The sequence below is a fragment of the Silurus meridionalis genome, chromosome 29 (genome assembly GCF_014805685.1).
Source record: "Silurus meridionalis isolate SWU-2019-XX chromosome 29, ASM1480568v1, whole genome shotgun sequence".
NCBI classification, from domain to species: Eukaryota; Metazoa; Chordata; class Actinopteri; order Siluriformes; family Siluridae; genus Silurus; species Silurus meridionalis.
The window spans coordinates 9,493,228-9,518,294 of NC_060912.1; the positions used below are offsets into that span (position 1 = coordinate 9,493,228).

The 25,067-nt window shown below is 39.0% G+C and overlaps 2 protein-coding genes across 8 annotated transcripts; both read left to right on the top strand.

Annotated features, from left to right (window-relative positions):
• The first annotated feature begins 6,291 nt into the window (after window positions 1–6,291).
• Window positions 6,292–11,741, top strand: si:ch211-195b13.1 (STKc_SGK domain-containing protein). Its single transcript, XM_046844312.1, has 13 exons — window positions 6,292–6,523; window positions 7,317–7,392; window positions 7,967–8,048; window positions 8,343–8,386; window positions 8,488–8,545; window positions 8,635–8,718; window positions 8,827–8,958; window positions 9,090–9,202; window positions 9,332–9,455; window positions 9,550–9,645; window positions 9,739–9,894; window positions 10,094–10,183; window positions 10,331–11,741. The coding sequence occupies exons 1-13, from the start codon at window positions 6,454–6,456 to the stop codon at window positions 10,496–10,498; spliced, it is 1,293 nt and encodes a 430-aa protein (XP_046700268.1). The 5' UTR covers window positions 6,292–6,453; the 3' UTR covers window positions 10,499–11,741.
• Window positions 11,742–12,792: 1,051 nt separating this feature from the next.
• Window positions 12,793–24,028, top strand: eya3 (EYA transcriptional coactivator and phosphatase 3). 7 transcript variants are annotated; one of them, XM_046843874.1, is made up of 20 exons: window positions 12,796–12,921; window positions 13,618–13,680; window positions 16,499–16,614; window positions 16,732–16,781; window positions 16,883–16,971; window positions 17,067–17,135; window positions 17,228–17,294; window positions 17,747–17,856; window positions 18,069–18,206; window positions 18,927–19,006; window positions 19,157–19,337; window positions 19,434–19,567; window positions 19,662–19,745; window positions 19,844–19,933; window positions 20,014–20,072; window positions 20,190–20,350; window positions 20,744–20,858; window positions 20,972–21,093; window positions 21,180–21,280; window positions 21,785–24,028. In XM_046843874.1, the coding sequence occupies exons 3-20, from the start codon at window positions 16,582–16,584 to the stop codon at window positions 21,863–21,865; spliced, it is 1,764 nt and encodes a 587-aa protein (XP_046699830.1). In that variant the 5' UTR covers window positions 12,796–12,921; window positions 13,618–13,680; window positions 16,499–16,581; the 3' UTR covers window positions 21,866–24,028. The 7 variants fall into 7 exon arrangements, with proteins under 7 accessions (XP_046699829.1, XP_046699828.1, XP_046699833.1 ...); XM_046843873.1 differs by lacking the exon at window positions 13,618–13,680 and having other exon boundaries at window positions 12,793–12,921; window positions 16,493–16,614; XM_046843872.1 differs by lacking the exon at window positions 13,618–13,680 and having other exon boundaries at window positions 12,793–12,921.
• Window positions 24,029–25,067: the final 1,039 nt, after the last annotated feature.

Consider the following 25,067-nt stretch of genomic DNA (forward strand, 5'->3'; position numbering starts at 1 on the left):
AGGTGAGAGGAAGGGATGGAATTTGCCTTGCTTGCTTTGCCTTGTTAATGTTTAAATTCATTCTGATCTTTGATACACCATCAAATAGCATAAACATTACATCATAAATCTGTATAAACAATTATTCTTCTGTTCTGTCATTTCCCTGGTCTTCATTTGCGATGAACTATTCATCTCATTAACACATAAAGCTCCTTTTACCTTTGTTTCTCCATATAAGACCATAGAAGCAGGATTACTGGTGTTCTTTCACAGCAATTGTTCTCTTTAATATCGCTCTTTCTTTCTCTTATCTCTTTCCCTGTTCCATTTCATGTATAATCTCTAACCAGAATGGACAGCCAGCCCTCTCTCTTTTTCTCACTCTCTCAGACCCACCCAGACAAATGATGTTGTGCTACTCTAATCTTCTCCTCCACAATCTCTCTCTCATAGCCAGAAGCCACTAACCTCCAACCTATGAATATATAAATAATAAATACGTTAGTGTTAATCCATGTTTTCCACCATTTTTTTCTTCCTGTTATATGAGCAGAATCCTGTCATTTAGAAAAGAGGAAGTGAATAATCATATATATATGGAAATGTTAATGTAAGATACTTGTTGTGTTGCTTTACTGGAACATCGACGACGTTTTTCACAGAAGCTTAATGTACGAAAAAAAAGAAATGAACTGAATCTTGGGAACTGTTCCACAAAACCTATATGAGACATCAGAAGCAGGATGTGTACACAGCTGCAGATCCTGTTTATTTGTGCACTTTAGGTCATTTTACTACACCTGTAGGAGGTGCTTCCTGGAAACAGGAACCTCTGTATTCTAGAAAATGTCTCATATTTTGCAACCTTCAAATTGCTATACAACATAATGTACCATTATTAATTTAATAAAGCTGCCGGGAGCCACTGTCCATGCATGAAATCCAATTAAAGAGCTTTCTGGAATTAAATTGAGAAAGACAACATGCAAAATTTACCACCATCCAATTAATTCCTTCCTACACCTCTATTACTAATTATGCAAATTAAGTCCTATATAGTAAACCATCATGCTAGCACAATTGTTATCTGTGACCTTTTAAGTAGTTACATTAAGTAAAAATAGGAAGTGGATTTAAGATGGATGTGGGTTTTTAGCTCGCTTGCTATAATTGCTAGTTTTCATATTAGCATAGTATTCATATTATTATAATATATGTTTGACGCTAGCACAATTTGGGGTGTTAGCCTTCATCACTAGTAAATATAATAAAATTTGAGTTGAGTCTAACTGTGTGTGTGATTTTTTTTTTTATTTATTCACTATGCTAGTTTCCGTGTGAGCATGTTTCATATGGCTAATTTAATTTCAGTCTTAGCTATTAATAATAGGTTAGCCATTTTTTTTAGATAAGTGTTTGGTTTTGCTTACTATGATGCTGGATTCTGTGTTAGCATTGTGCTCCTATTACTAATTAAGTTCAAGCCTGTATCGTTATTTGAGTTACCCTGAATGTTGGCGCTGATGCTAGTTTTTGTTTACTTGCATGTTAGGTTCGGTGTTAGCCAGTAGTTGGTTGTTTGGACAGTAAATTATCAGAAAAACGTTAATGTTAAAGCTCCATTGTGCCCCTCAATCTGCCTCTCTAATAACTTAGTATCAAGGATTCATGTAAAGGATGTAAAAACAACATTTAGTCCTTAGCAATTATATCACGCAGGATTACTGTGAGCCTTCCTATTAGGCCCAGCTGTACAGACTGTTCAATCAGGGAACAATATATTAATAAAGTTCCCTTAACACCTCAGCAGCAGATATATACAAACAGTAGTACACAGGATAATGTGGTCTTTCTGACGAGCCTTCTAGAGCGTGACAGAAGGGAACCCAAACTCAGCAACACACTTCCTGTCAATGCAAATATGCACAAAAATGAGATCGAGATTGCTGTCTCCATGGCAACAACACCCAGAGTAGCACGGCTGATTCGCTTAGAAGGGTGCTACGACGGAAACGAAGTCTCTTGGCATGGCCACCTGGCATGTAGGAGAGAGCATGGGGCCCAGCATACTAAAAGTGTGCCACGGGAAAGGCGATAGCAAGATGGAAAAAAAAAAGTAGAGTTGTTCAAAGATAGTCTGAGATCAAGTCTGGTTATATGATCGCTGTAAAAGAATACTGTAGCGATGAAAGTGAATAATTAAAGCCTTCAGCCGGGGGAATACCTCTTCTCTGTGAACTGTTTACAACTTATTATTTATCTACTGTTATGATTCATCGTTGAGCAAACAAGCAGTGTGGACGGTTTTTTCTTTTTTTTTTTTGGTGGGTGTTTTATTATGAAATCTGTTTATAGGGGAATCCCTTAAACATTCTGACTGGAAATCCCTAAAACTTTTATGTAAACTACAACAGGAACAGTTGAAGAGAAACTTCCTCATCTTACAGCTTGCTAACCAGTGACTTGACAGTTGTGTTTAATGATTGGATCCAGCAATGTATTGTGTGATGAGATGATGTGTTAATCACCTTCCATGATTCTGCTTCGCATGTAAACAGTAAACACAAACTAGTGTTGAAAATGAAATGAACTGACTGGATTTCATATGGTTTGTGAGGCTTTCAGAATGACGACATCCTTCACATTGTGTGTTCTAGTTAGTTCTATTCATGTAGACATTTTTGTCCAAGCAAAATATATCAATAATTAATATAATGGTATATATTAATTGATAAATGTATTTTTGTTTCATTATTAAACATTAGAGATTGAACCATTGACCCAGGGATTTCTTGCATTCAAATCTAATTTTTAAAATGAATTTGTTTAAAAAATGTTTTTGTTTTAGTTTTTTACATATTATTACCACACAAAATCATCCATGCTAATGCAATGAAGACATTGCAAAAAATTAACTCAAAATACATTTTTGAACTGACTAATATATTTTCAGACTACAAAATACCAATTTGCAATTTGGGTAATAGGATGATGTTTTTTTATGTGGTCTCATGAGTCAATATCACATTATGATTGAAACTGAAAAAAAGTTTTTTTAAAAACATTTTGTTCTTCACATGATCTACAGGAAAAATCTGACTGATGCAACTTCCTGGAATTAGTTTTGGTGTATTTTTGCTTCATATATTCCGGTGTTTTTCTAATATTTTAAATATAGTATTTTAAAAGGGGGTTGGGGTGTTCATTATTATTATTATTATTATTATTATTATTATTATTATTATTATTATTACAGTTTTTCTCGATTTTTCTCAAAATGTAATCTTATTTGTGAACAATAACAAAAGGACTTCTGATTCAAATGGGAATGAGATGTTTATTGAAACAAATGCTTACTTTTGAGAGATGAACCATGGATTTGGAGAAAAGTACAGGCTTTTGCAAGAAATCCAATGCTGTTTGTTCAAATTGTTTTGAGAAATGCACTTACTGGTTTGCAAATATTAAGCAACTGAGAAAAACTGTAACACACGGTTACATAATGTACATGGTTAATGAATCACCAGGGCCTAGACAAATGGAAGAAACCTGACAGAGCTCATCTTATAGCATTTGGCTTTTCATAAAATCATCTGAGCATCACCATGACCTTGATCTCAGACTCTATCAGGAGAAATGAGGAGAAATAAGGAGTAGATTATATAAAAAGATTTCATATGAGATTCATGTCTGTGAAGCAGGTCAGGGGTATTATAGATACGCTGTATGACGTACAACATGGTCCATTGAATTAAGGACTATATCGTATATTCTTTCATTCCACAGTGAAGTTTTGATTGTCGCTCTTTGCGGTGTTACAGCAAACTTTCTGTCATTTCTTTGTGGATAGCTGTGATTCTGCATGTGTGGGTTTAGTAATGTTTGGTGATTTTCCAGCGCTCAAAGCAGAGTTATGTAATGCAGTTACATCAGCTGCCATGTAGGCCTAGAAAAAAGTTTATTCCTGCTTAGAAAAAAAATGGGCCCAATCCAGAATGGGAAAATATGATGCTTTGAATGATCTTAACAACAAATAATTATAAAATTATACAGAAAAGAAACCCACAAGGAAATTGATTTTGTACTCCCAGACATGTGTTAGTTATTTTTGGTGTTAATTTTACATCATTATAATCATTATTATCTTTTTCACTTGTTCAATTGCGAATATTGCGTATTTTCAGACCAATGATTTGTTGTTACACTCAATATTTGTTACGTTTTATTTTCCCCGGGAGTACAGTACAAGACTCTATACGTATTGTAAGCTCTATAGAATCTCTCAAACATTAAATTAAACATTATATTTATTGGTATACTGATTGCTAATTGATTCATCCTCATTATATTGATCAATAATGTCTTGTTATGTAAAAAAACACATTGTATTATTGAAATCTGATCCAAAATCTTACAGTTTGTTTAGTTTTTTTTCTCATTGTTAAATTGTAAGGATTTACATACCATTTATGGCATACCCTTATCCAGAGCGACTTACAACTGAGCAGGGGATGGTTAAGGGCCTTGCTCAAGGGCCCAGCAGTGGCAGGTGGTGGTGGGATTTGAACCTGTGACCTTCTGATCCAAAGTCCAATGCCTTAACCACTGAGTTGACTGGCCAAGTCATATTGGGGAAAATTGGGAAAAAAACACAGAAACTGGCATATTAATCGTTTCTTAGTAACCAGATATTCAGCTAGGTAAGTGGTGATGAGTGAAGTAGTGGATTTTTACAAATGTAATATACAGTATAAATGATTTACATGTACACAGTAAGAAGACTCATGTTGGTTTGAGGCCAAATTGTAGTTAATAAGTAGAAATTTCATATTTAGCGTTTTCTGTTTGGAGGATAGGAATTGCATTTTTACTGTAATCAATATCAAGCTGCTCTGGCTTTGTACTGCATTATACTGGAGATAAGAAAAGTAATATATAATTTTCCACATTGGGATGTTGCATGAAGTGGAAAAGGCCTTTTGTTTGCATGTGAGGCTAATAAAATATACTTTAATAAGCTAGCCCGAGGAGAACAGTGAGTAGCTTAGTAACAAACTATTCGGTGGAAATAAATGGTGCAGTTATCAGGCTCTAATGCTGATTATTATCTTGGCCAGTCTGATAGATTTAATCAAGTACTGTGTCTATAAATAAACATCTCTAAAGCCAGGACTGCTGTAAAAGTAGAGAAGGGGAACTTTACGTTGTTTTTCAGAGATGTCGAGAGATGTCGATATTGGCCATGTCAATGTCATGTTACTTTGTACTCAGTGAGAGAATTGCTAGTTTCTGGCGACTAACCCAGGTTGATGGAGCGTTTTGTGGTTTTTGGTGTTTAAAGGCCAGGAAATGAGTAAGAACGAAAGCGACGCTTTGTTTGTCACATATACATTGAAAGCCTTTCTTGGCACATCCCAGCTTGTTAAGAAGAAGGGCAGAGAAGTTTAAGGGCCCAACAGTGGCATCTTGGCAGTGCTGGGGTTTGAAACCCTGATCTTCAGATCAGTAAAGTTGCAGCTTTGCCTCGAGGGTAGAGTCGCATTTCATTCTGTAATATTGAGTCCAACGTTTGCTCTACCTCACAGCTGGATCTCTCATTATTGTGATGAACACGCTGAGTGAGCAGCAGCAATACACACGGGGCAAATATTTTAAGGTAAAATGTAATGTGATTCTGGGTGGAGTTTCTCTTTAGGGATCTCTCGCTCACACACACACACACACACACACACACACACACACACACACACACACACACACACACACACAGACAGAGACACGGAGAGACAGACAGTGACAGACAGAGAGACAGACAGAGAGGCAGAGACAGGCAGACAGACAAAGACACAGAGACAGACAAAGAGAGAAATACAGAGACAGACAGACAGACAGACAGACAGACAAAGAGAGAGAGAGAGAGAGAGAGAGAGACACAGAAAGACAGACAGAAAGACAGACACAGGGAGACACAGAAAGACAGAGAGAAAGACAAAGAGAGATACAGAGAGACAGACACAGACAAAGAGAGAGAGAGAGAGAGACACAGAAAGACAGACAGAAACACAGACAGACAGAGACACAGACAGACAGACACAGAGAGACATGGAGAAAGACAGAGAGAGGTAAAGAGAGACAGACACATCGAGGCATAGAGAGATACAGAGAGAGAGAGAGAGAGAGAGAGAGAGAGAGAGACTCCCCCTCAGAGACCCCGAGCGAGACTTCCCGCGACGTCACGGATGCGAGTGACGCGCGTGACGTCTCCACCGCGCCTCCCTGTCCTACTCGTTATAAAGTGCGGAGCGCGGCGCGAGCGGTTGAGATCCACAGAGAGAAACCGGGAGTCAGAGGAGTCTGTGTTTTCACGCGCGCTGATTTATATCAATTTACACTCTAAACTGCTTCTCCTGGTCGATTCATTCCACTCGGATTAATTACCCCACTCGGTGATCAGATTGTTGTTACAAAAAAATGGCTGTAACGGAAACTCGCTGTGATCTGACTTACTGCAAGATGCGGGGGATCGTGACTGTGCTCACCGGTATGTACCGAATATCAGAGAATAAAGTCCATAAGACATTTATTATTAATTAACCAATTCATTCATTTAATGATCGAATGCAATTAATTAATTAAACCAAAACCTCAAAGAAGAAGAAGAAAACGATTGGATTTTAAATGTGTTTAAAAAAAGGCTTATTCTATTGAAACAAAAAATATGTAAACATAACATTGTATCATTATTGTATACTTTTTTGTTTTATTGACTACAAAAAATTGCACCCTGTCATTATGTTTTTAGTAAAAGTAATAAGCACTATACTGTATTTTGACCTTTAAAATGTAATTCCAGGCACAGAAATAGACTTTAAGGACCACTGATGTTACTATAATCAGCTTTTAGGGCATAAAAGGTCCAATCTACAGTACACTTAATTAATATACAGATATCAGATACTGTTTTTTCTTCTGGTTGTCTCTGATGGTACGTCCTTGTGTATTCCTAAACATCCTTCTTATTGGTCCTGAATGGAAAGTTTGACTCTAAATTAAAGGCGTACCACAAGTTCCTTCCAGTCCAGGAACACAGGAAGATGTAGGATTAGAGATACCATGCTGAAAACAATATACAAAGAACAACAAAGTACTAATTTGTCATTTGGAGTGAGGTTTATGGCCTGAGTTTAGTGAGTGAGTCATGGCCAACTCATAGAAGATACAGCAGATCATGGAGCATGAGGAGATTAATAATTCGAGAAGACTTCTTTTTCTCGTTGGGTTTTGGATGAAGGTCCACATGTAAATAAACAACATTGTATCTTTTTTTTTTACAGCCTTCATCAAAGAAAGGAAGATGGGCTTGAATGACTTCATTCAGAAGTTGGTCTCCAACCCTCACATCTGCCAACAGTAAGTGTTTCGAGATGTTTGTCCAGTTGAGATATTTAGATATTGAACCTGAGTCTCGAGCTCTTTGTTCATTCATTTGTTCATTCATTTGATCTGCTCTTTTTTATCTGGACTGAACTGAGGTCAGCGTAAATCAGTGCACTAATCCCACCCTGAGTTCATCTGTACCTTCTCTTAATAGCATAATCTCTGTGTTGCACAATGAAAAACCCGGAATAATCTCTTTGGCCCGCCTGCGCTCCAGCCTCTAGACCGCCATAAGCATCTTGGAGTAAATCCTTCATGTCCCCTAGACGAACATATTAGTCTAAATCTATTACACGTGAATAGCTCCGGCTCTTTTGTACCTTCCTGTGAGCTCAGTCACAGAAATCGTGAAAAAATTCCTTTCAGACTCGCCACTGAGAGAGTATTGGTCTCGTGAGAAATGAAAAACTGTGAAGAATGCAAGAAAAATATGAACTCATGTGGCACTGATCTTATCAGAGCACCTCCAGGATGTTGATTTCAGTGTGGAAAAAAACACACACCGCCACCTAGTGGTTTCATTGTCGTTCTCTACCTTCTTTTACAGTTCTCAAGTAGACCATTTCCTGAAGGTTGACGAGAACCAGAACGAGGAAATGGGCAGAGATAGTGACTTCGGATCACCCCAGGTAGGCACCAAAAAAAAATAATGCTATTTGTGCCAAAAATGTAAAAACAGCAGAAGTTGATCAATTCTGTAATTGGACCAAAGCAACAGCTCATGATGCCAGTCATGAGTTTTCCCATGGATATTTGGAAACACAGAGTTCTCAGCAGATTCCAAGAATTTCTGATTCAATCGATGTTTTGTATTCATTTTGGCACAAATGGTATCTTAAATACACCTTCTTAGGATTAATCTGTCGTATTGTTCCTAAATGCTTTGAAAATCATCACTTCTGATTGATGTTTCTCTGATCCAGATGATCCTGACCTCCCCAAGGAGCTCGCTAGCCGACGAAGTTCAGTAAGTAAAGCCATACAATTCATGTCGATTTGATTTTATTGCTCGTTGCAGTAGATATTCTGGGCTTCTTTGGTTCCTGATTGTCTTGATGTATTTTTCAGAATAAAACCCTGTGACTTTGATTACCTGAAGATCATCGGCAAGGGGAGTTTTGGAAAAGTAAGTGGTGTCCGATTTTCTCAGTATTTCCTCGTGATCCGTGTAACGTCTCGACGAACTCGAACTTACCGTAAATCTATATTGTGTAGGTTCTACTGGCGAGACACAAGGAGACTGATCAGTACTATGCTGTGAAGGTGCTCCAGAAAAAGATCATTCTGAAGAAGAAAGAGGTGAGAAAACCGCCAAGAACGAGTATTTCTTAAGTTCTTACATTTTGTATTGTTTTTCCTGTGGTAAAATATCATGATATTGAGTAACACCTTCTTTTCTTTCTTCAGCAAAAGCATATCATGGCTGAACGCAGCGTTCTGCTGAAGAACCTCAAACACCCGTTTCTGGTGGGGCTTCATTATTCCTTTCAGACCACCGACAAGCTCTACTTTGTGCTGGATTATGTCAATGGAGGCGAGGTAATGATCTGATTTTCTGTAATAGAAATACTCATTTAACATCTGTATATATGGCAGAAGATCAATGCAGCAACATTGAGTCTGGACATGAGACCTTGACCTTTTTGCTATTCTCTAATGTCTTCCTTTAGTTGTTCTACCACCTTCAGCGAGAGAGGATCTTCCTCGAACCCAGAGCTCGTTTCTACGCTGCTGAGATCGCCAGCGCTCTCGGCTACCTCCATTCCCTTCACGTTGTTTACAGGTGTGTGTGTTGTGCTCCCCCTAGTGGACACAATTCAAACAAATCCACCAACCAACCAACTAGGTAATATAATCAATAAATAATCAAAAATCAATAATCTAATGAGTCAAATAATTCATTCCCTTACAGAGATCTCAAGCCGGAGAACATCCTCCTGGACTCTCAGGGCCACATAGTTCTCACAGATTTTGGCTTGTGTAAGGAGGGACTTGAACCCGACGACACGACCACTACATTCTGTGGAACCCCAGAGGTAAGCACATACCGTCCTGCGCTCTCTTCCGGGTACAGTTTGATAACACGTTTTGAATTCTTGTCGCTGATTTTACGCTTTTACGTACCTGCAGTATTTGGCACCGGAGGTCCTTCAGAAGCAAGCGTATGATCGCACAGTGGATTGGTGGTGCCTGGGGTCCGTCCTTTATGAGATGCTGTACGGATTGGTAAGTCCAAATTCACCACGTTTGAGAGCTAATGAGATATTAAATACACTTCCAATTGTATACTAGAACCCCCGTCTCTGTCTTTCTCTCCAGCCTCCTTTCTATAGTCGCAACACAGCCGAGATGTACAACAACATCCTGCACAAGTCTCTGGTGCTGAAGCCGAACGTGTCCAATGCTGGACGCGAGCTGCTCGAAGGGCTTCTGCAGAAGGACCGCACTAAGAGGCTGGGAGCCAAGGATGACTTCGTAAGTGGTCCCTGGACTTTTTTGCCCTCCTAAGATTAATTCTAATACATACAATTAACCTAATTTACAAACACCTAGACCAGCCTTTAAACTGGTTTAAAGTCCAGACCTAAGCCTAGTCTAGTCTACAGAAATGTTTATGTATGCAAAAAAAAAATCCTTGTGATTTTAAAGTACATTGTCATTATGCTCACTTTAGCTGGAACTCAAGAACCACAGCTTCTTCTCACCCATCCACTGGGACGACCTGATGGCCAGGAAGATCACACCTCCTTTTATCCCCTCAGTGGTAAGCCAAAGATATCCAAATACTAAAGATCACTAGCATAGACATACAATACAGCACCTTAAATCATGGCTTCCACAGAGTCTCAAATTTAAAAATCTAAGCTAATAAAATCCTGTTAAAAATCTATATATATGTATATGTTTGCAGACGGGGCCCACTGACTTGCGGCACTTCGACCCCGAGTTCACTCAATTACCAGTCTCGATGTCTGTGTGCAACTCCGACAACCTGCACGTGACGAGCAGCGTCCGAGAGGCGGCCGGCGCTTTCCCCGGCTTCTCGTACGGCCCTCCAGCCGACTTCGCCTTCCAGTAGACTTTTTCCGGTCTTCCCACATTCCAGACCGAATATCCTGCACAAGACGAGCTATACTGTAACCTCAGCACACGAGGGACCAGAGGCACATAAGAGTTCACTGTGGACGGCTGTGATTGCTCATGTGAGGTTTACAGACCTTGAGAGAGAGAGTCACGTCTCTTTAAGAAATGGGCTTCAGCCATGAAAAGAAACGTGTGCCAAGTGTCTGGACGAGGATATTCCTTATTGCGGGGGAGGAGAAGAAGTGCCTGGATGTTTAAATGACTGTACTGGCCAGGCTTTGGATAAAGAGCATGGCACTGATTTAGATGCCTTTTGGATTTTTTTCTTTTTTTTCTTTTGCATTTGATCAAAACTTTGCGAAGTCAAGTAAATGGTACTTTATTGCAATATTACACACGAGAAGGAGAAATCTGACAGCGTGAGAGTTTCACAGTGAAAATTTCCCGATCCTGCATTAGTTCCAGGGTTTAGCTGATATTTCTCTCACAGAGTAGCTGATTTGATCTCCATCTCCATAATCTCCTGCCTGTTATTTACTAGATATCTTTAACGTTCTGTCTTACGAGGACTTCCTTTATGCTTTAGCACAAAGCCAGCACTTATATACTGTGATATCTGCTTATGTAAATCGAGTCTTAATACAAAACCATTCAAACAGAAAATTGGCTTTATTTTAATAATAATAATAATGTAAAATATAAAGTATAATGGTGACGAGTCCTTCAGACGGATGTGTCATGTAGACCCGTTCAGGGTCGAGCACTGAGAGAACCACGAACCTTTCAACGCACAAACGTTGCCTGTTTTGAATATTTTACGCACGCCGTCATCTGTGTGCATTTCTTTTCATCCCGTTACGCTCCTACAAAACTTTGCTACTGTGCAATGCAATATGGCTTTACACTGAACAGCAGATGGTTAGAAATATTTCTAGACTCCTTCTCCTATTAAAGAGAAACGACAGTAACGTTCGACAGGCCTTTCATAGGTTAATAAATAAAAAGGTGCATTTGTTTTGTACTGCATTTGTTGGACCAATCTTAACTTTCTGTAGAAGCATAACACGAGTTTATTTTCTTCCATATTTGGAAGTTTATCACTTTATTTGATGCATTTACATGTATATTTATTTTACATGGCATTCTGTACCAAATTGCTGATTTGGAGGTTTTTTAGAATTGTTACACTGTAATGTTTATTTAATGTTAAATCTATTAAAGAAATGTTTGGTGCTCCAGGTGCTGCATTTGTGTCACTTTTTTTTTTCTTTTCATTCACACGCATGAACATTAGTCGAGTCTTTATACATAGTTTGTTCAATATATTTTGACATGTCTGCAAATTAAAGATATCTGATCCACCATTTTTCTGATGTTGGTCTGATATTAATATTGTTTATTAGATTAGTGCCATCTATTATTATTATTATTATTATTATTATTATTATTATTATTATTATTGATATCCATTGCATTTTGGATAGAGCCTGGATCTACTGCAATCCTCACCAGGATAGAGCAGTCTTATTATTATTATTATTATTAGTAGTAGTAGTAGTAGTAGTGCTAATTACTATTTAGTAGGTTAATTGGTTAGTTAGTTAGTCGATTCGTTATCTCCGTGTTTCTGGGACAGGTTGTGATCTACTGCAATCTTGACCAGCAGTTACTGAGAGTTAATAAATATTGTAATACATTAATTTTTTTTGCATTATAACTATGATGCTGATAATGATAATAATAATAATAGCATTTTTTTTATTGTTGTTTACATATATACATAGTATGTCTCATACATTTTATTCACAACAAAAAACTATTGTATATATGTTTAAATAAATATAGTGTATTATCAATATTCACAACAACAAAAACAAACAACAATACTACTACTACTACTACTACTAATAATAATAATAATAGTAATAATAGTCCCTATTCTTTTATTATTATTATTATTATTATTATTATTACTATTATTATTATTATTATTATTATTATATACATGGTTATATGAATATATAGTTTATTTATTATCAATATTCACAACAAAATAAAAAACTAAAATGATATTATTATTATTATTATTATTATTATTAATATTATTATAAATACATAGTACATGCTTAGTGTATTAATCGTCAGTATTTAGTATCTATATACATAGTGTATTTATCAGCAATTTTATTTCCAAGTTTGTTCTTTTCATGATTAATAATTCAAAAATAAAACTAGGTTAAAATATCAAAGCGTTAGTAAGCGGAAGCCGCGCGGTCGTTACTACGCATGCGCATTCTGAACTTCCTGCCAAATAGTTGTCCCTAACAACCCAAGAGCTTCAGTATAGTGTAAGTTTTCAGGCCGGGGAATATTTTAGCGGTTCTTAGCGGAACTCGACTCGACCGACTCAGTACGATGGTAAACATTTATTTATTCTCCGTGTATATATATTTATACCGACTTTAATTCTGCGTGTTTACGCATTTTTAAGGTCATGGAGCAACCATTCGGCTAGCTAAGCTAAATCATTCACGTTAGGCTAACAACGTCGCTAGCTTGCTATCGTTGCTAAATTGTTTTAGGTTTACATAAAAAACACCACAAATGCGAAATGTATTTTGTATTATAAGTTCAAATTTGTACTATTATATAATACTTTTACTGCACAAATGCACACAAACAGGTTCTGCTTTGTGCACTGAACGCGTCTTTGCTATCACCGTTAGCTTCAGCTAGTGCGCTGATTATTTTATTTTTCTAATAATAAGATACTGTGAGGTCTATTAAAGACTTCAGAACGAATTTATGTTGGAAAAAATATATAATTTCTCGGTAATACGTCATCTCAAAAAATAAAAAATAAAAAAAAAGCAAGTGCTTACAAATGAAAAGTTGAGTCCATAACACAGGGTCGCGTCCTAAACCGGCGTGTGCTCCCTCCGAAGTGAATAACAGAGTGCACGGGAATAATGGCCTCTACGCCCTTTTCTAGTGCACTCCAAGTTGCAGGCGGAGGCGATTGATAGCCGGCTATAAATCTGGCTGGTTGTATGGCAGATGAATTAAGCTTCAGCGCAGACACGCTCGCGTTTGATCTACCATTTTATCTCCTAGATCAAAGGTGGGACCTGCTTCATCCAGACCCACTTTATCTCAGGAACCCATCCTGCAGAGATGGTAAGGGTAATGGCAAGAAATACCCTGGGCGAATTAGTCAGGGAGGAGAGGTGAAGGTGTTCTGTTAGAAGGAAGGATTATAGATGGGATGTGAAACAGCTCTGTGATCAATCAGATGGTGAAGAAGATGAAAGATGCCCCAAACTTATTTAGAATTTTTTAATAATAAACATTAGAAATGAGTTTATTAGAGGGACAGCGCATGTAGGATGTTTTGGAGACGAGGTGAGAGAGGAGCGATTGAGATAGTTTGGACATGTGCAGAGGAGGGACATGGGGTATATCAGTAGGAGAATGCTGAGGATGGAGACACCAGGAAGGAAGAAAAAGGAAGACCATGGAGGAGGTTTATGGCTGTGGTGAAGGAAGACATGCAGGTAGTTGGGTTGAAAGAGGCAGATGAAGAGGAGAGGGGGTATGGAGACGGATGATCCGCTGTGGCGACTCCTAATGGGAGAAACCGAAAGAAGAAGAAGGAGATGACTCATTCACTCTTCTCCAGTTTTTCCTTGCCTGCTTTGTGCTCACAAAATTAAGGTCTTCATATATTTATGGCATTTGGCGGACCGACTCCAGACTTTGATTTAACTCGTTCATACAACTAAGCAGCTATAGGATTAAGGGCCCTTTCAGGGGCCCATGAGTGGCAGTTTGGTGTGTCTGAGAAATGAACCTTGAGATCCAATGCCTTGACCACTAAACCACCACTTCCCCAGTACAGTGCACCTGGAAGGGTTTACAGCACTTCATTTTTTCCACATTTTGTTGCGTTACATCCTTATTTTCAAATGGATCAAATTCATAATTTTCCTCAAAATTCTACAAACAATATAATGACAAATGTGAAAGAAGTTTGTTTGAAATCTTTGCAAATTTATTTAAAAAAGAAATGGGAAAAAAAAATCACATGAACACCTGTGATCAATTCAGTTGATTGGATATGATTTGGAGAAGCACCCACCTGTCTATAGAAGGTCCCACAGACATAATAGTGCATGTCGGAGCACATACCTAACCATGAAGTCCAAGGAATTGTCTGTAGACCTCCAAGACAGGATTGTATCGGTGCACAGAAATAGGGAGAAGGGGACAGAAAAATCTCTGCAGCATTGAAGGTCCCAATGAGCACAGTGACCACCATCATCCGTAAATGAAAGAAGTTTGGAAACACCAGGACTCTTCCTAGAGCAGAGCCACCCGGCAAAACTGAGTGATCGGGGGAGAAGCGTCTTATTCAGAGAGGTGACCAAGAACCCAATGTTCACTCTGAAAGAGCTCCAGCGGTTTTCTGTGGAGAGGAAAACCTTCCAGAACAACAGGTATCTCTGCAGCACTTTACTAATCAGAACTGTATGGTAGAGTGGCCAGACGGAAGCCACTCCTCAGTAAAAGGCACATGACGGCATTCCTGGAGTTTGCCAAAAGGCACTCGAAAGACTCTCCGGCCATGAGAAACAAAGATTGAACTCTTTGGCCTGAATACCAAGCATTTTGTCTGGAGGAAACCAGGCACCGTTCATCACCCGGCCAATACTATCTCTACAGTGAAGCATGGTGGTGGCAGCATCATGCTGTGGGGATGTTTTTCAGCAGCAGGAACTGGGAGACTGTTCAGGAAAGATGAATGCAGCAATGTACAGAGGCGTTCTTGATGAAAACCTGCTCCAGAGCGTTCTGGGACGACGGTTGATCTTCCAACAGGATAATGACACTAAGCACACAGCCAAAGACAACAAAGGAGTGTCTACAGAATGACTCTGTGAATGTCCCCAAGGGGCCCAGTCAGAGCTCAGACTTGAACCAGACTGAACATCTCTGGAGAGATCTAAAAATGGCTGTGCACTGACACTCCCATATAACGTGATGGAGGTTCTGTAAAGGAGAATGTAAGAAACTGCCCAGAAACAGATGTGCCAAGCCTGGAGCATCAAACTCAAAAAGTCTGGAGACTGTAGGTGCTTCAACAGGTGTCAAAAGTGCTTCAACAAAGTATTAAGCAAAGGCTGTGAATACTTCTGTACATGTAAAATGTTTTTATTTCTGCATATATAAATTTGCGAAGATTACAAACGGTTATTTTACGTTGTCATTATGGGGTGTTGACTGTAGAATTATGAGGAGAATAATTATTTATATCCACAGGTCGAAATAATTTTTGTTTTTTTTCTCTGTTTTATGGTGCTTATGATCATCAATTTTAAATGTAGGTTGAAACCCAGTCATAAATAAACAGAATCTGTTGTATAGGAGGGTTAAAACTGGGGACCGCCAAACTCCGCTAGAGAGGTGAGGTTGTAGAAGACCGATTCATGTCACAGGTCCTACACCATGGAAAGCTTTAGCACAGCAACAAGACACAAGGTAGCTGTACTAAATCAGAAAGGTCTTTCCCAGACATGTTCCTCAAGCTATTTTTAAGAAGCACAAAGAAACTGGCAGTTTTGAGGACCGTAGACCTGGTGGTCTGCACCAATGAGTCAAAATCTGGAATCTGAGCAGTTGGCTGATTTTAGCAGTTCATCAGTTTCACCACATTTTGTTCAGTCATGATGTGTCATCTAAAAACATCTGCAAACAGATCTAGGGACTGATGGGAAATCTCGAATGTTTAATAGCGTTAGGAGGTGGTGTGTGCTGCGGGAATGATGTCACCTTTGACTCCGATACAGTGGTTACATTTCCAGTGATTTTCCATCATTCATTAGAGCCTCTGAAGCCTGGTGGTGAAATGAGACGGATAACAAGTAAGTGTCTAAGATGTGCGGCTTAGGAAAATTGTGTGTGTGTGTGTGTGTGTGTGTGTGTGTGTGAGATTCAGGGCCTGCACAGGGCCAGGAGCAGCACTAGAGCGTGAGCAACAGGACACATCAGGAGACACAGTGCCGTCCTCAGACACACCTCATGGAGGAGACACAGGAGGCGCCAGAGCTCCCGGTCAGTCTACTCTGTATTTATTCACACACTTAAACTAATCTCTCTAAGATCATGAAAACTGATTATGATACAAGAACTTTCAGACCAAAAATATCTCCATGTGTGTTGACTGAACAGGCGAAGAAAGCGAGGCATGACCCGGAAGCCAGTCAGGCAGAAGATCCAAGGTGATTGTTCCCTATATACTTATTACTTATGATCTCCAGTATCTCAAGTCAAGTCAAGAGGCTTTTCACATACTCATACTGGTTTGTTGTTGTTCTTGTAGAAGCACGGTTGCTCACGACAACAGGCCAGGTGTGTTAGGCTCCGAGGTCTCTACTTACCCTCCATCATCTGCTGCTCACCTAGATTCTGGTCCGTCTACTTCGTCATTCTCAATACCAAGAAGCTCACGGTAACATCAACCCGGTTGTTTGTTTCGCATTTTTAAATTATTTCTGATGTTTCAGTTCCTGGGAATCCACAACCCTCAAATCAACATGTATCAGGCTGTGACTCGAACCGTTCATATACTAAAGGTATTATTATTGATTCAAATGTCCACTGTAATAAATGAATCTTTATATAAAATACGGTTTGTATTTATAATTTTTTAAAATTTGTATTACAGTAGAGACATGCAAAGATCTCACAGCTGCAGACTCTGAATATACCTCACAGATCTACCAAGAAAACAGGTAAGAGCTCAGCACCGTCGCTGAGGGAGCGTTATTCCGAGTGGTAATCTCTGTTAGTAGATGAATAATTTACATTATATTTCAACATGTGGCTTGTGGCTTCATTTGTTGCAGTATTGATCTTGAAGTAATTCATAGGCGCTGTGTTAGTAGGATTTAATTCACCAAGAGAACAGTGTTATATGGGATGGGAAGGAGGCCACGCCTCTTTTGGTCTGACGGATAGACATTTGTTGCTCCATTTGAGATGATTAGCAGAGTGGCCATGCAACATTTATCAACATTATTAAGTCCAGAAGCTACACCTCCTTCACTGGAACGGAAAGGCATAGCAGACAAAATAATTTAACATGGTGGAATGATTATAAAAGTAATCGACCAGAAGCCCCATGCATATAATCATGATTAAAAATTAATGTAATTATTCTCCCTCTCTTTCTTTTTGTACATAGCCCTGCAGTTACTGCGTACGACAGCCAGGTGGCGTTTTCTTCTCTGGGTCAGTCAGCAGCGTACAGCACCTTCAGCCAGACAGGCCAAACCTATGGCCTGCCTCCATTTGGTCTGTCCCAGCTTGAAGCTGTACTTCATACCACTTTACCACTCATGCTGCCACTGCATTCCAAGCACCATTTACCGCACATGCAGCTTCCATTTGCGTTCACATTTCCACCCCATGTCCGCTTCATCTCATTCTCTGTCTCTGCATTCTCTTTCTTGTGTACGTTTGTCCTCTTTTGCTCCGTGTCTCCACCCACACCCGCGTGGCCTTAGGTGCCATGTGGCCGGGCATTAAGAGCGAGCCCCGGCTGCAGGACGTGTCCGCTGCTGGCCAGACGCCGTTTCTCAGCTTCAGCACCGCTTATACTTCAACTCAGCCATGCCAGACGCACTATTCGTACCCCAGCCAAGGCAAGGCGGCTCCTTTTCCTTCCTCCCTCCTTCCTTTTCTCACTCACTCACTCACTCACTCACTCTTGTCCTCTTTCTGCACTTCCTACAAATGCTGAGCTTCTCATGCAACATTCTTGTAGACTGTAAGCAGTCAAATGTATTACTGGATATACAAAGGAAAGGACTAAAGATGCATCAAGAACATTTAAAAAAAATATTTTGACCACATAATAGTGCAAAACAGGATACTAGGTGACTGTAAGGAGATGTAATTTTGCAAGGGCTACTCAACATCTGGAACTCATCACTCTCTCCTAAAGTTTTGAGATCCAGTGGGGCCCCACTGATTAACAATAACCGCACTTTCCCTGTTTTATAAACCCCCCCAAGTGTGCATACTGTATATAATAACTATATAAAAAATTAACATGTTCAGTCAGTAGCATAGGCTTTAACTATTTACATATTTTTGTCAAATAATTTTTTATATATAATGTATTTTTTTATTTTTTTATTTTTTGTTTTCAAATTTTTAGTTTAGCCTCGTCCAAGGTGTAACATGAAGCCGTGTGTTTGAGTGAATAATGTGAACTTCAGCATTTTCTTTCATTTCTCACAAAACATTTTCCATTTTCTTTTCCTCCATGGTTTCATTTGATCACCTCTGATCTTTTTTTTTTCTTTTCTCAAAATGTTCTCATTATATACTTTATTATTTTTTGTAATTAAACACTTCAGGTTCCTGCTTTACCACGTCCGGTATGTACTCCAGCATCCCCACAGCCCCCGCTGTCACCACAGCCACCGCTACGCATCAAGTGAGCTTCAGCAGAACCCACTAAAAAAGAAAGAGAAAAAATATATATATATTTTACTGCATTTATCAAAACCTCTTATCAGGTTAAATGTTATTTCAAAACTTGCCACATAGATTGTGGGTGCTTACTTATTTTCCTCTCTGACTGCAGGATTTCACCAGCTATAACTCACTGGGACAGAACCAGTTCTCCCAGTATTATGTCCCCCCCAACAGTTACCTCCCACCTGCACCACCCAGCAGCGAAGAGGATGGAGACGCCGTCGCAGTGCCGCCTTACACCCCGGTAAAGAACGAGACAAGTGCCTCCACAGGACTTCCCAGCTCTACAGGTACTTTACATATGGTTTATATTTCTCATTTGTTTCAGGTCTGTCAGTTTAATTACAGTAAGAAATTTTTTTGTGTGTGTCTCTGTGTCTTCTTAGCTGCGTCTCCAGCCAACGTGAACCTCCCCACAGGTGCGGCTCAGGAAGACGCCGCTCACAGAAACCCGCCCCCCAAAGCAAAAGGCAAAGGAAAGAAATCCGAAAGCGGCCAATCTGCAGACAACGACCTGGAGGTAGATGAGAATTTGACCTCTTTCAAACAATAATTGTGAAAAAATTGAGATTGCTTTTAACCTGGCTTTATCTTCTAACCCCTGTTTGTCTCAGCGAATCTTCTTGTGGGATCTGGATGAAACCATCATCATCTTCCACTCCCTTCTCACAGGGTCGTTTGCACAAAAGTTTGGCAAGGTACCACGCAAAGCACCAAATACGAAACAGGCTGTGGAAGATCTACATTCTGTGTACAGAACTCTGAAGATCTTTTTTTTTTTTGGTTGGTTCATTAGGATCCAGCCACGGTGCTGAATTTGGGTCTGCAGATGGAGGAGCTGATCTTTGAGCTAGCAGACACTCATCTGTTCTTCAATGATCTGGAGGTGAGCCGCCTTTTCTCCTTCGTGCCAAATCACAGCTTCTGCTAGATGTGTAGGAAATTAAGCTTGTGATCCGTGTTTAGGAGTGTGACCAAGTCCACGTTGAAGACGTGTCCTCTGATGACAACGGACAAGATTTGAGGTAATGCAGGAGTAGAGTGCAGTATTCATAGATGCATAGAATATAGTTTACCATGTATAAGTATTTTTTTTTATATTATTTGATGGATAGAAGTTTAACTCTTTTTCTTCTCATTAGCAACTATAATTTTGGAAACGATGGGTTCAGTGGAACGGCTGGAGCAGGAGGGCAAAACTCCAACCCAGCAGTGCAAGGTGGAGTGGACTGGATGCGCAAACTGGCCTTTCGGTACCGCCGCCTGAAAGAGATCTACAACGGATACAAAGGGAATGTAGGAGGTAAGCTTTAGGTTTGAGGAACGAGGGCTCTGTGTATTCTGAAATGTCTTATAGTATAATCCAGATGTTATGGTTAAAGATGCTGTTGATGATCTGATGCTCATAATGGAGGATTAAAACGTTGGTGAATTGTTGGCAAAAACCTTAAATTTAAATAGAAATATACCAGGTGGTTTCAAGACTACCTCTGTTTACAAGAAAAGTACTTTCTTTCTCTACGGTTACTCACCATCACCATCATTTCTTTAGGCACACTGATTTCTGAAGGTTGGTGCTCCCAGTGACTGTGCGTGCAGCCCCGTGCTGCCATCTATAGGCGTGTTACAAAACTAATCTCGAAACTTTCTGATGAAAAAAAAACCTTTGGAATTAATAAAGCTGTTCTCTCTGTAGCTCTGCTGAGTCCCCTGAAGAGGGAGCTGCTGCTGCGAGTGCGCAGTGACATCGAGACCGTGACAGACAGCTGGCTCAGCACCGCCGTCAAATCCCTCCTGCTGATCCAGTCCAGGTCAAGATCGAGACATTAGACATTTCTCACTGCTTACAAACGTCACACTTAAGTCGTGTAATGACTCCTAGGACAGGCTTATTCATGGTTTGTGATGGTGTGTTTGATCACAGGGGCAGATGTATGAATATTCTTGTCACCACCACTCAGCTGGTTCCTGCTCTAGCTAAAGTGCTTCTGTACGGCCTCGGGGATGTTTTTCCCATCGATAACATCTACAGCGCCACCAAGATCGGTAACAATCAACTTTCTCACTCTTTAAAGAGCTGTGTTTTTTGTTTTTTATTGCTTGCTTTTTATGGAGTGGTTAACGTTTGCTAGGAAAGGAAAGCTGCTTTGAGCGCATCGTGTCACGTTTTGGAAAGAAGGTGACCTACGTGGTTATAGGAGACGGCCGGGAGGAGGAGTTTGCAGCCAAACAGGTAAAGATAAGGATTTTTCAGATGGATAAAAAACTGTGAACAGCAAATTACAAATGCAGAGTGAGCACACAGATTATTCACATCACAGTAATTTAAATGAGTATTTAAAAAATTAATTTCTTGTAGTAAAAAAAATAGTTTAATTGCATCTTTTTTTTAATGTTTTATTTATTTTTCCGTAAATGGCATTTGTTTTATTTTAAATGTTTATGTAATATTTGTAGGCATTCTGAATAGTTACTATTTTTGTTTGTTTGTTTGTTTATTTATTTATTAGTTAAAATACGGCACCTTTTGGCAGTTTTTTGACCCATATGGCGATCCATATTGTGTATACTAGAAATTAGTTTTTAGCGATCTCTTCTAATTGTTAGTACTTTGGAATAAGAAGTTTATTACAAGCATTTCATCAAACAATAATGCACAATGAACAGTGTGTTATGTCTACACTCCTGTAATGCATGTCTGTTGTTGATTTGTGTGTGTGTGTGTGTGTGTCTGTAGCACAACATGCCGTTCTGGCGCATCTCTTCTCACGGTGACCTGGTGTCTCTACACCAAGCTCTGGAGCTGGACTTCTTATAGAGCGCACAATCCCAGACTCGCACACACACACACACACACACACACACACACACACACACAAACACACCTCATTACAAACACCTGATGAGGCAAGAAAATAGAGGAGTTTGAGCCTACAGGAAATCCTTCCACTACCTTTAAGGCAGCTAAAATCCCCGGGCACGATCCTGGCACTGCGATACAATCTTCAGATCTACATGACGATGGCGAGAATGATAGGAACATGGGCCCCCGGTACTGCCAGCCCACCACTAAAGCACTGCGTGTTCACGAGCTTCTCTGTTCAAACTGGATTCACCAAAGTAAAGACCAAAGCTCTGCACTGGCATTGAATTTTGGAATTTTTTTTCTTACTTTTTAAAAAAAATCTTATTCTCTAGTTTGTTGGACCTGATCCTTTTTTTTCTTTCCTTTTTCTGTTTTGCACTCATCGAGGACTGGAGCAGCGTCAGAGCCTGAATTCGAATATGGAATAGCAGATCGATTTTTCTCTGACCTTTTTATTACTTTACAGATTTTTTCAGTGCATTTACATTTTATCAAAACGAAGAACGTCCACTAGTGTGAAGCGACTCGGCAATTCTGCACGACTACATTCATACGAGTCATACAACAGAACCCATCCGACTGGTAGCATTTTGTATTCTGTTCTTATTGCATGTTTTTTTATCACTCTCTCTGAATTCAGGATGGGGGATGCGATCTTTTTTTTTTTTTTTTTTTTTTTACATTTGACTTCTCACGGTACCCGGTTTGTTTCCTGCATGGTGTACACATGCCACTTGTTTATAACCCCATGGATTATTATCTGTGGATCCTTCAATGTTTATCAGTTTAATCCAAATTAAACCCTCATCTCATTTGCCATAAAATATAAGGATTGTGATCATTCGAGTCCGTCACGTAACGAGAGTGAGACAGGAAAGAGTCCAACTGAAATTTTTTTTTTTTTTTGTTAGACAATTAAACGTTTTCTTTGCAGCTTTGGTTATACACCATCAGGTGCAACTTAAGGCCGCATCTGTTTTTTGTTCTGTATAGAAAGTCACCAGATGGTGATTAAAACAAAAGAGTTTTCAGAGAAAGATCAACACCACATCCTGACATGTTTTTATTTCCCACGTGCCTCAGCTAGTCTGCCGACCGTAACACTCTGCTTAGAGTTCAACTTTCGGGAATAAAACCGGAGACTCCTCCTGACAACATTTTAGTTAAAGTCTCCTCGAAAAAAAAAATAAAATGACGTCGCTCAAGGCTATTATCAGAACCGCCATTAAAGGAAATTCAAAACCAATCAGAATGGAGAATTCCGTTCCATTGATCTTGTGAAGAAGAATCAAAGCTCGTTAACAGCATTGTACAGAATTCAGCGTCTGCTCTGAGACTTGTATTATAATTCGATTTCAAGTTTTTCCTGTTTTTGTTTTTGTCGATTTCAGGCAGACGAAAGGTTCTGAGTTGTTTGTTCGAGGTGTGACTGTGTAATGAGGCGTTAAAAAAAAAAAAGTTTGAAATACATTCGAAGTATCGCTACACGTGAAAAGTGGGCCGAGCTCTAAAGCTTTCCCGCAAGAGCTGACCTGCTCAGTCACTTCCTTTCTCTACGCCTCAGTGTTTCATCGTTTTCAGATTTACGTGTATTAAAAAAAAACATGGAAAGACCGAACAAGTACATGAAACCGGAATATACGTCTCTAGTCACCTTGGGGTCGGTCAGTGTTACAAACCTACTCATTATGTCTTTCATTATATCACGATACCGAGTTTATATGTATTAGTGTATATAGTAATGTACGGGCCAGCCTTACGTATCGTAACTCGTGAAAAAAAAAAAAAAAAACACGGTTTGGGAGAAGGAAACTGTGCAATATGTTACTTGGTCAGTGATGGACAAAAAAGAGGAGGACGCAAATTCCTGGACGTTTTTTGGAGCTGCGAGATTCGACTGAACCGTCTGAAGAAGATAAAGAAAAATCCCCATGCATTTTCACACAAGCAGCTTCGACTGAAAGACGAATGTGGACTTTTTTTTTTCTTCTGTACTTATTTATATTGTGCCTTTTGACTATAATCCTTTACAGTGTATCATCTTAAAGGGATTTGCTGTAATAATGCAAAATTTTTTTTTGTTTGTGTTTCGTCAGTAAATAGATGTATTTCGTGCTTTTGTTTTTGTGTGTATGAGTTTTTACTTGATTCTGAGGCTCAGTTTAGCGCTCATGCCTTTATCGTCATCACGGCGCCCCCCGAAGGAAAATCGCGCCTACTTCAATTTACGGTGAATATGTTCCGGATATATAAATGCGAATCGGTTTTTCGTCATTTTCGTGTCCTCGTGTTTGCTTGCTGTCCTCTGGTGATCACTCTGAGACTTAAAATGCAAGGACAATCACGGATCCAGAGATGAACCGCTTCGATTAAAAAAAACCAAAAAAAGCTCTTTACACTCGAACCCTTTAATTCCAAAAAAAGTTTTCTTTCAAGTATAGCAACAGTGACGATCTCATCACTTTGTCTGTTTCATCTTCTGCCATGCATTATAATTATTTTTGTGATTATATTTGAGCCTCGACTTCTGATAAAGCAGCTATGACAAATCATTTATCCCAGTTATTATAATTATACTGTGTGTGTGTGTGTGTGTGTGGGTGTGTGGAGGATGTTTGGGTATGAATGATTTGTTTGGCTAGTACTCTGATGCTGATGTGAATTGACCATGTTTCATAGGATATAGTTTATTCATATTTTACTCCTTTAATTATATATATTTTTTGGGTGACCAGAATACTGTTTTTGTTGTTTTTTGGCCCAGGCAAGTTTTCCTGTGTGTTATAATACTATTTGTGGCAGCATAAATAAAACAGTTTCAAAACTCCTACTAAGAGTGTGGTGTGAAAATGTAAAAAAAAAAAATTATTCTTCATTAAAAAGATAAAAGTGTGGTTTTAATGCTTAGCCTTAAAGTAGCACAATGTAAAAAAAATCTAAACCTATATAGCAATTGCTGTCAATAGATGAAAATATTTATGGATAAAAAAATATACAAATATATTTAAGTTTGTGTGTGTGTGTATATATATATATATATATATATATATATATATATATATATATATATATATATATATATGTATGAATGTAATGATTTGCAAATAACAAAAATCTTAATTTTAGTCACAAAATAATAATAAAAAAGCACCCA

Coding starts and splice junctions, on each gene's coding strand:
- si:ch211-195b13.1 (XM_046844312.1), top strand. CDS start 6,454: ATGGCTGTAACGGAAACTCGCTGTGATCTGACTTACTGCAAGATGCGG. Junction 9,646..9,738: donor ATGAGATGCTGTACGGATTG/GTAAGTCCAAAT, acceptor CTTTCTCTCCAG/CCTCCTTTCTATAGTCGCAA. Junction 9,895..10,093: donor TGGGAGCCAAGGATGACTTC/GTAAGTGGTCCC, acceptor TGCTCACTTTAG/CTGGAACTCAAGAACCACAG.
- eya3 (XM_046843873.1), top strand. CDS start 16,582: ATGGAGGAGACACAGGAGGCGCCAGAGCTCCCG. Junction 17,136..17,227: donor GAACCGTTCATATACTAAAG/GTATTATTATTG, acceptor TTTGTATTACAG/TAGAGACATGCAAAGATCTC. Junction 19,746..19,843: donor TTGCACAAAAGTTTGGCAAG/GTACCACGCAAA, acceptor TTGGTTCATTAG/GATCCAGCCACGGTGCTGAA.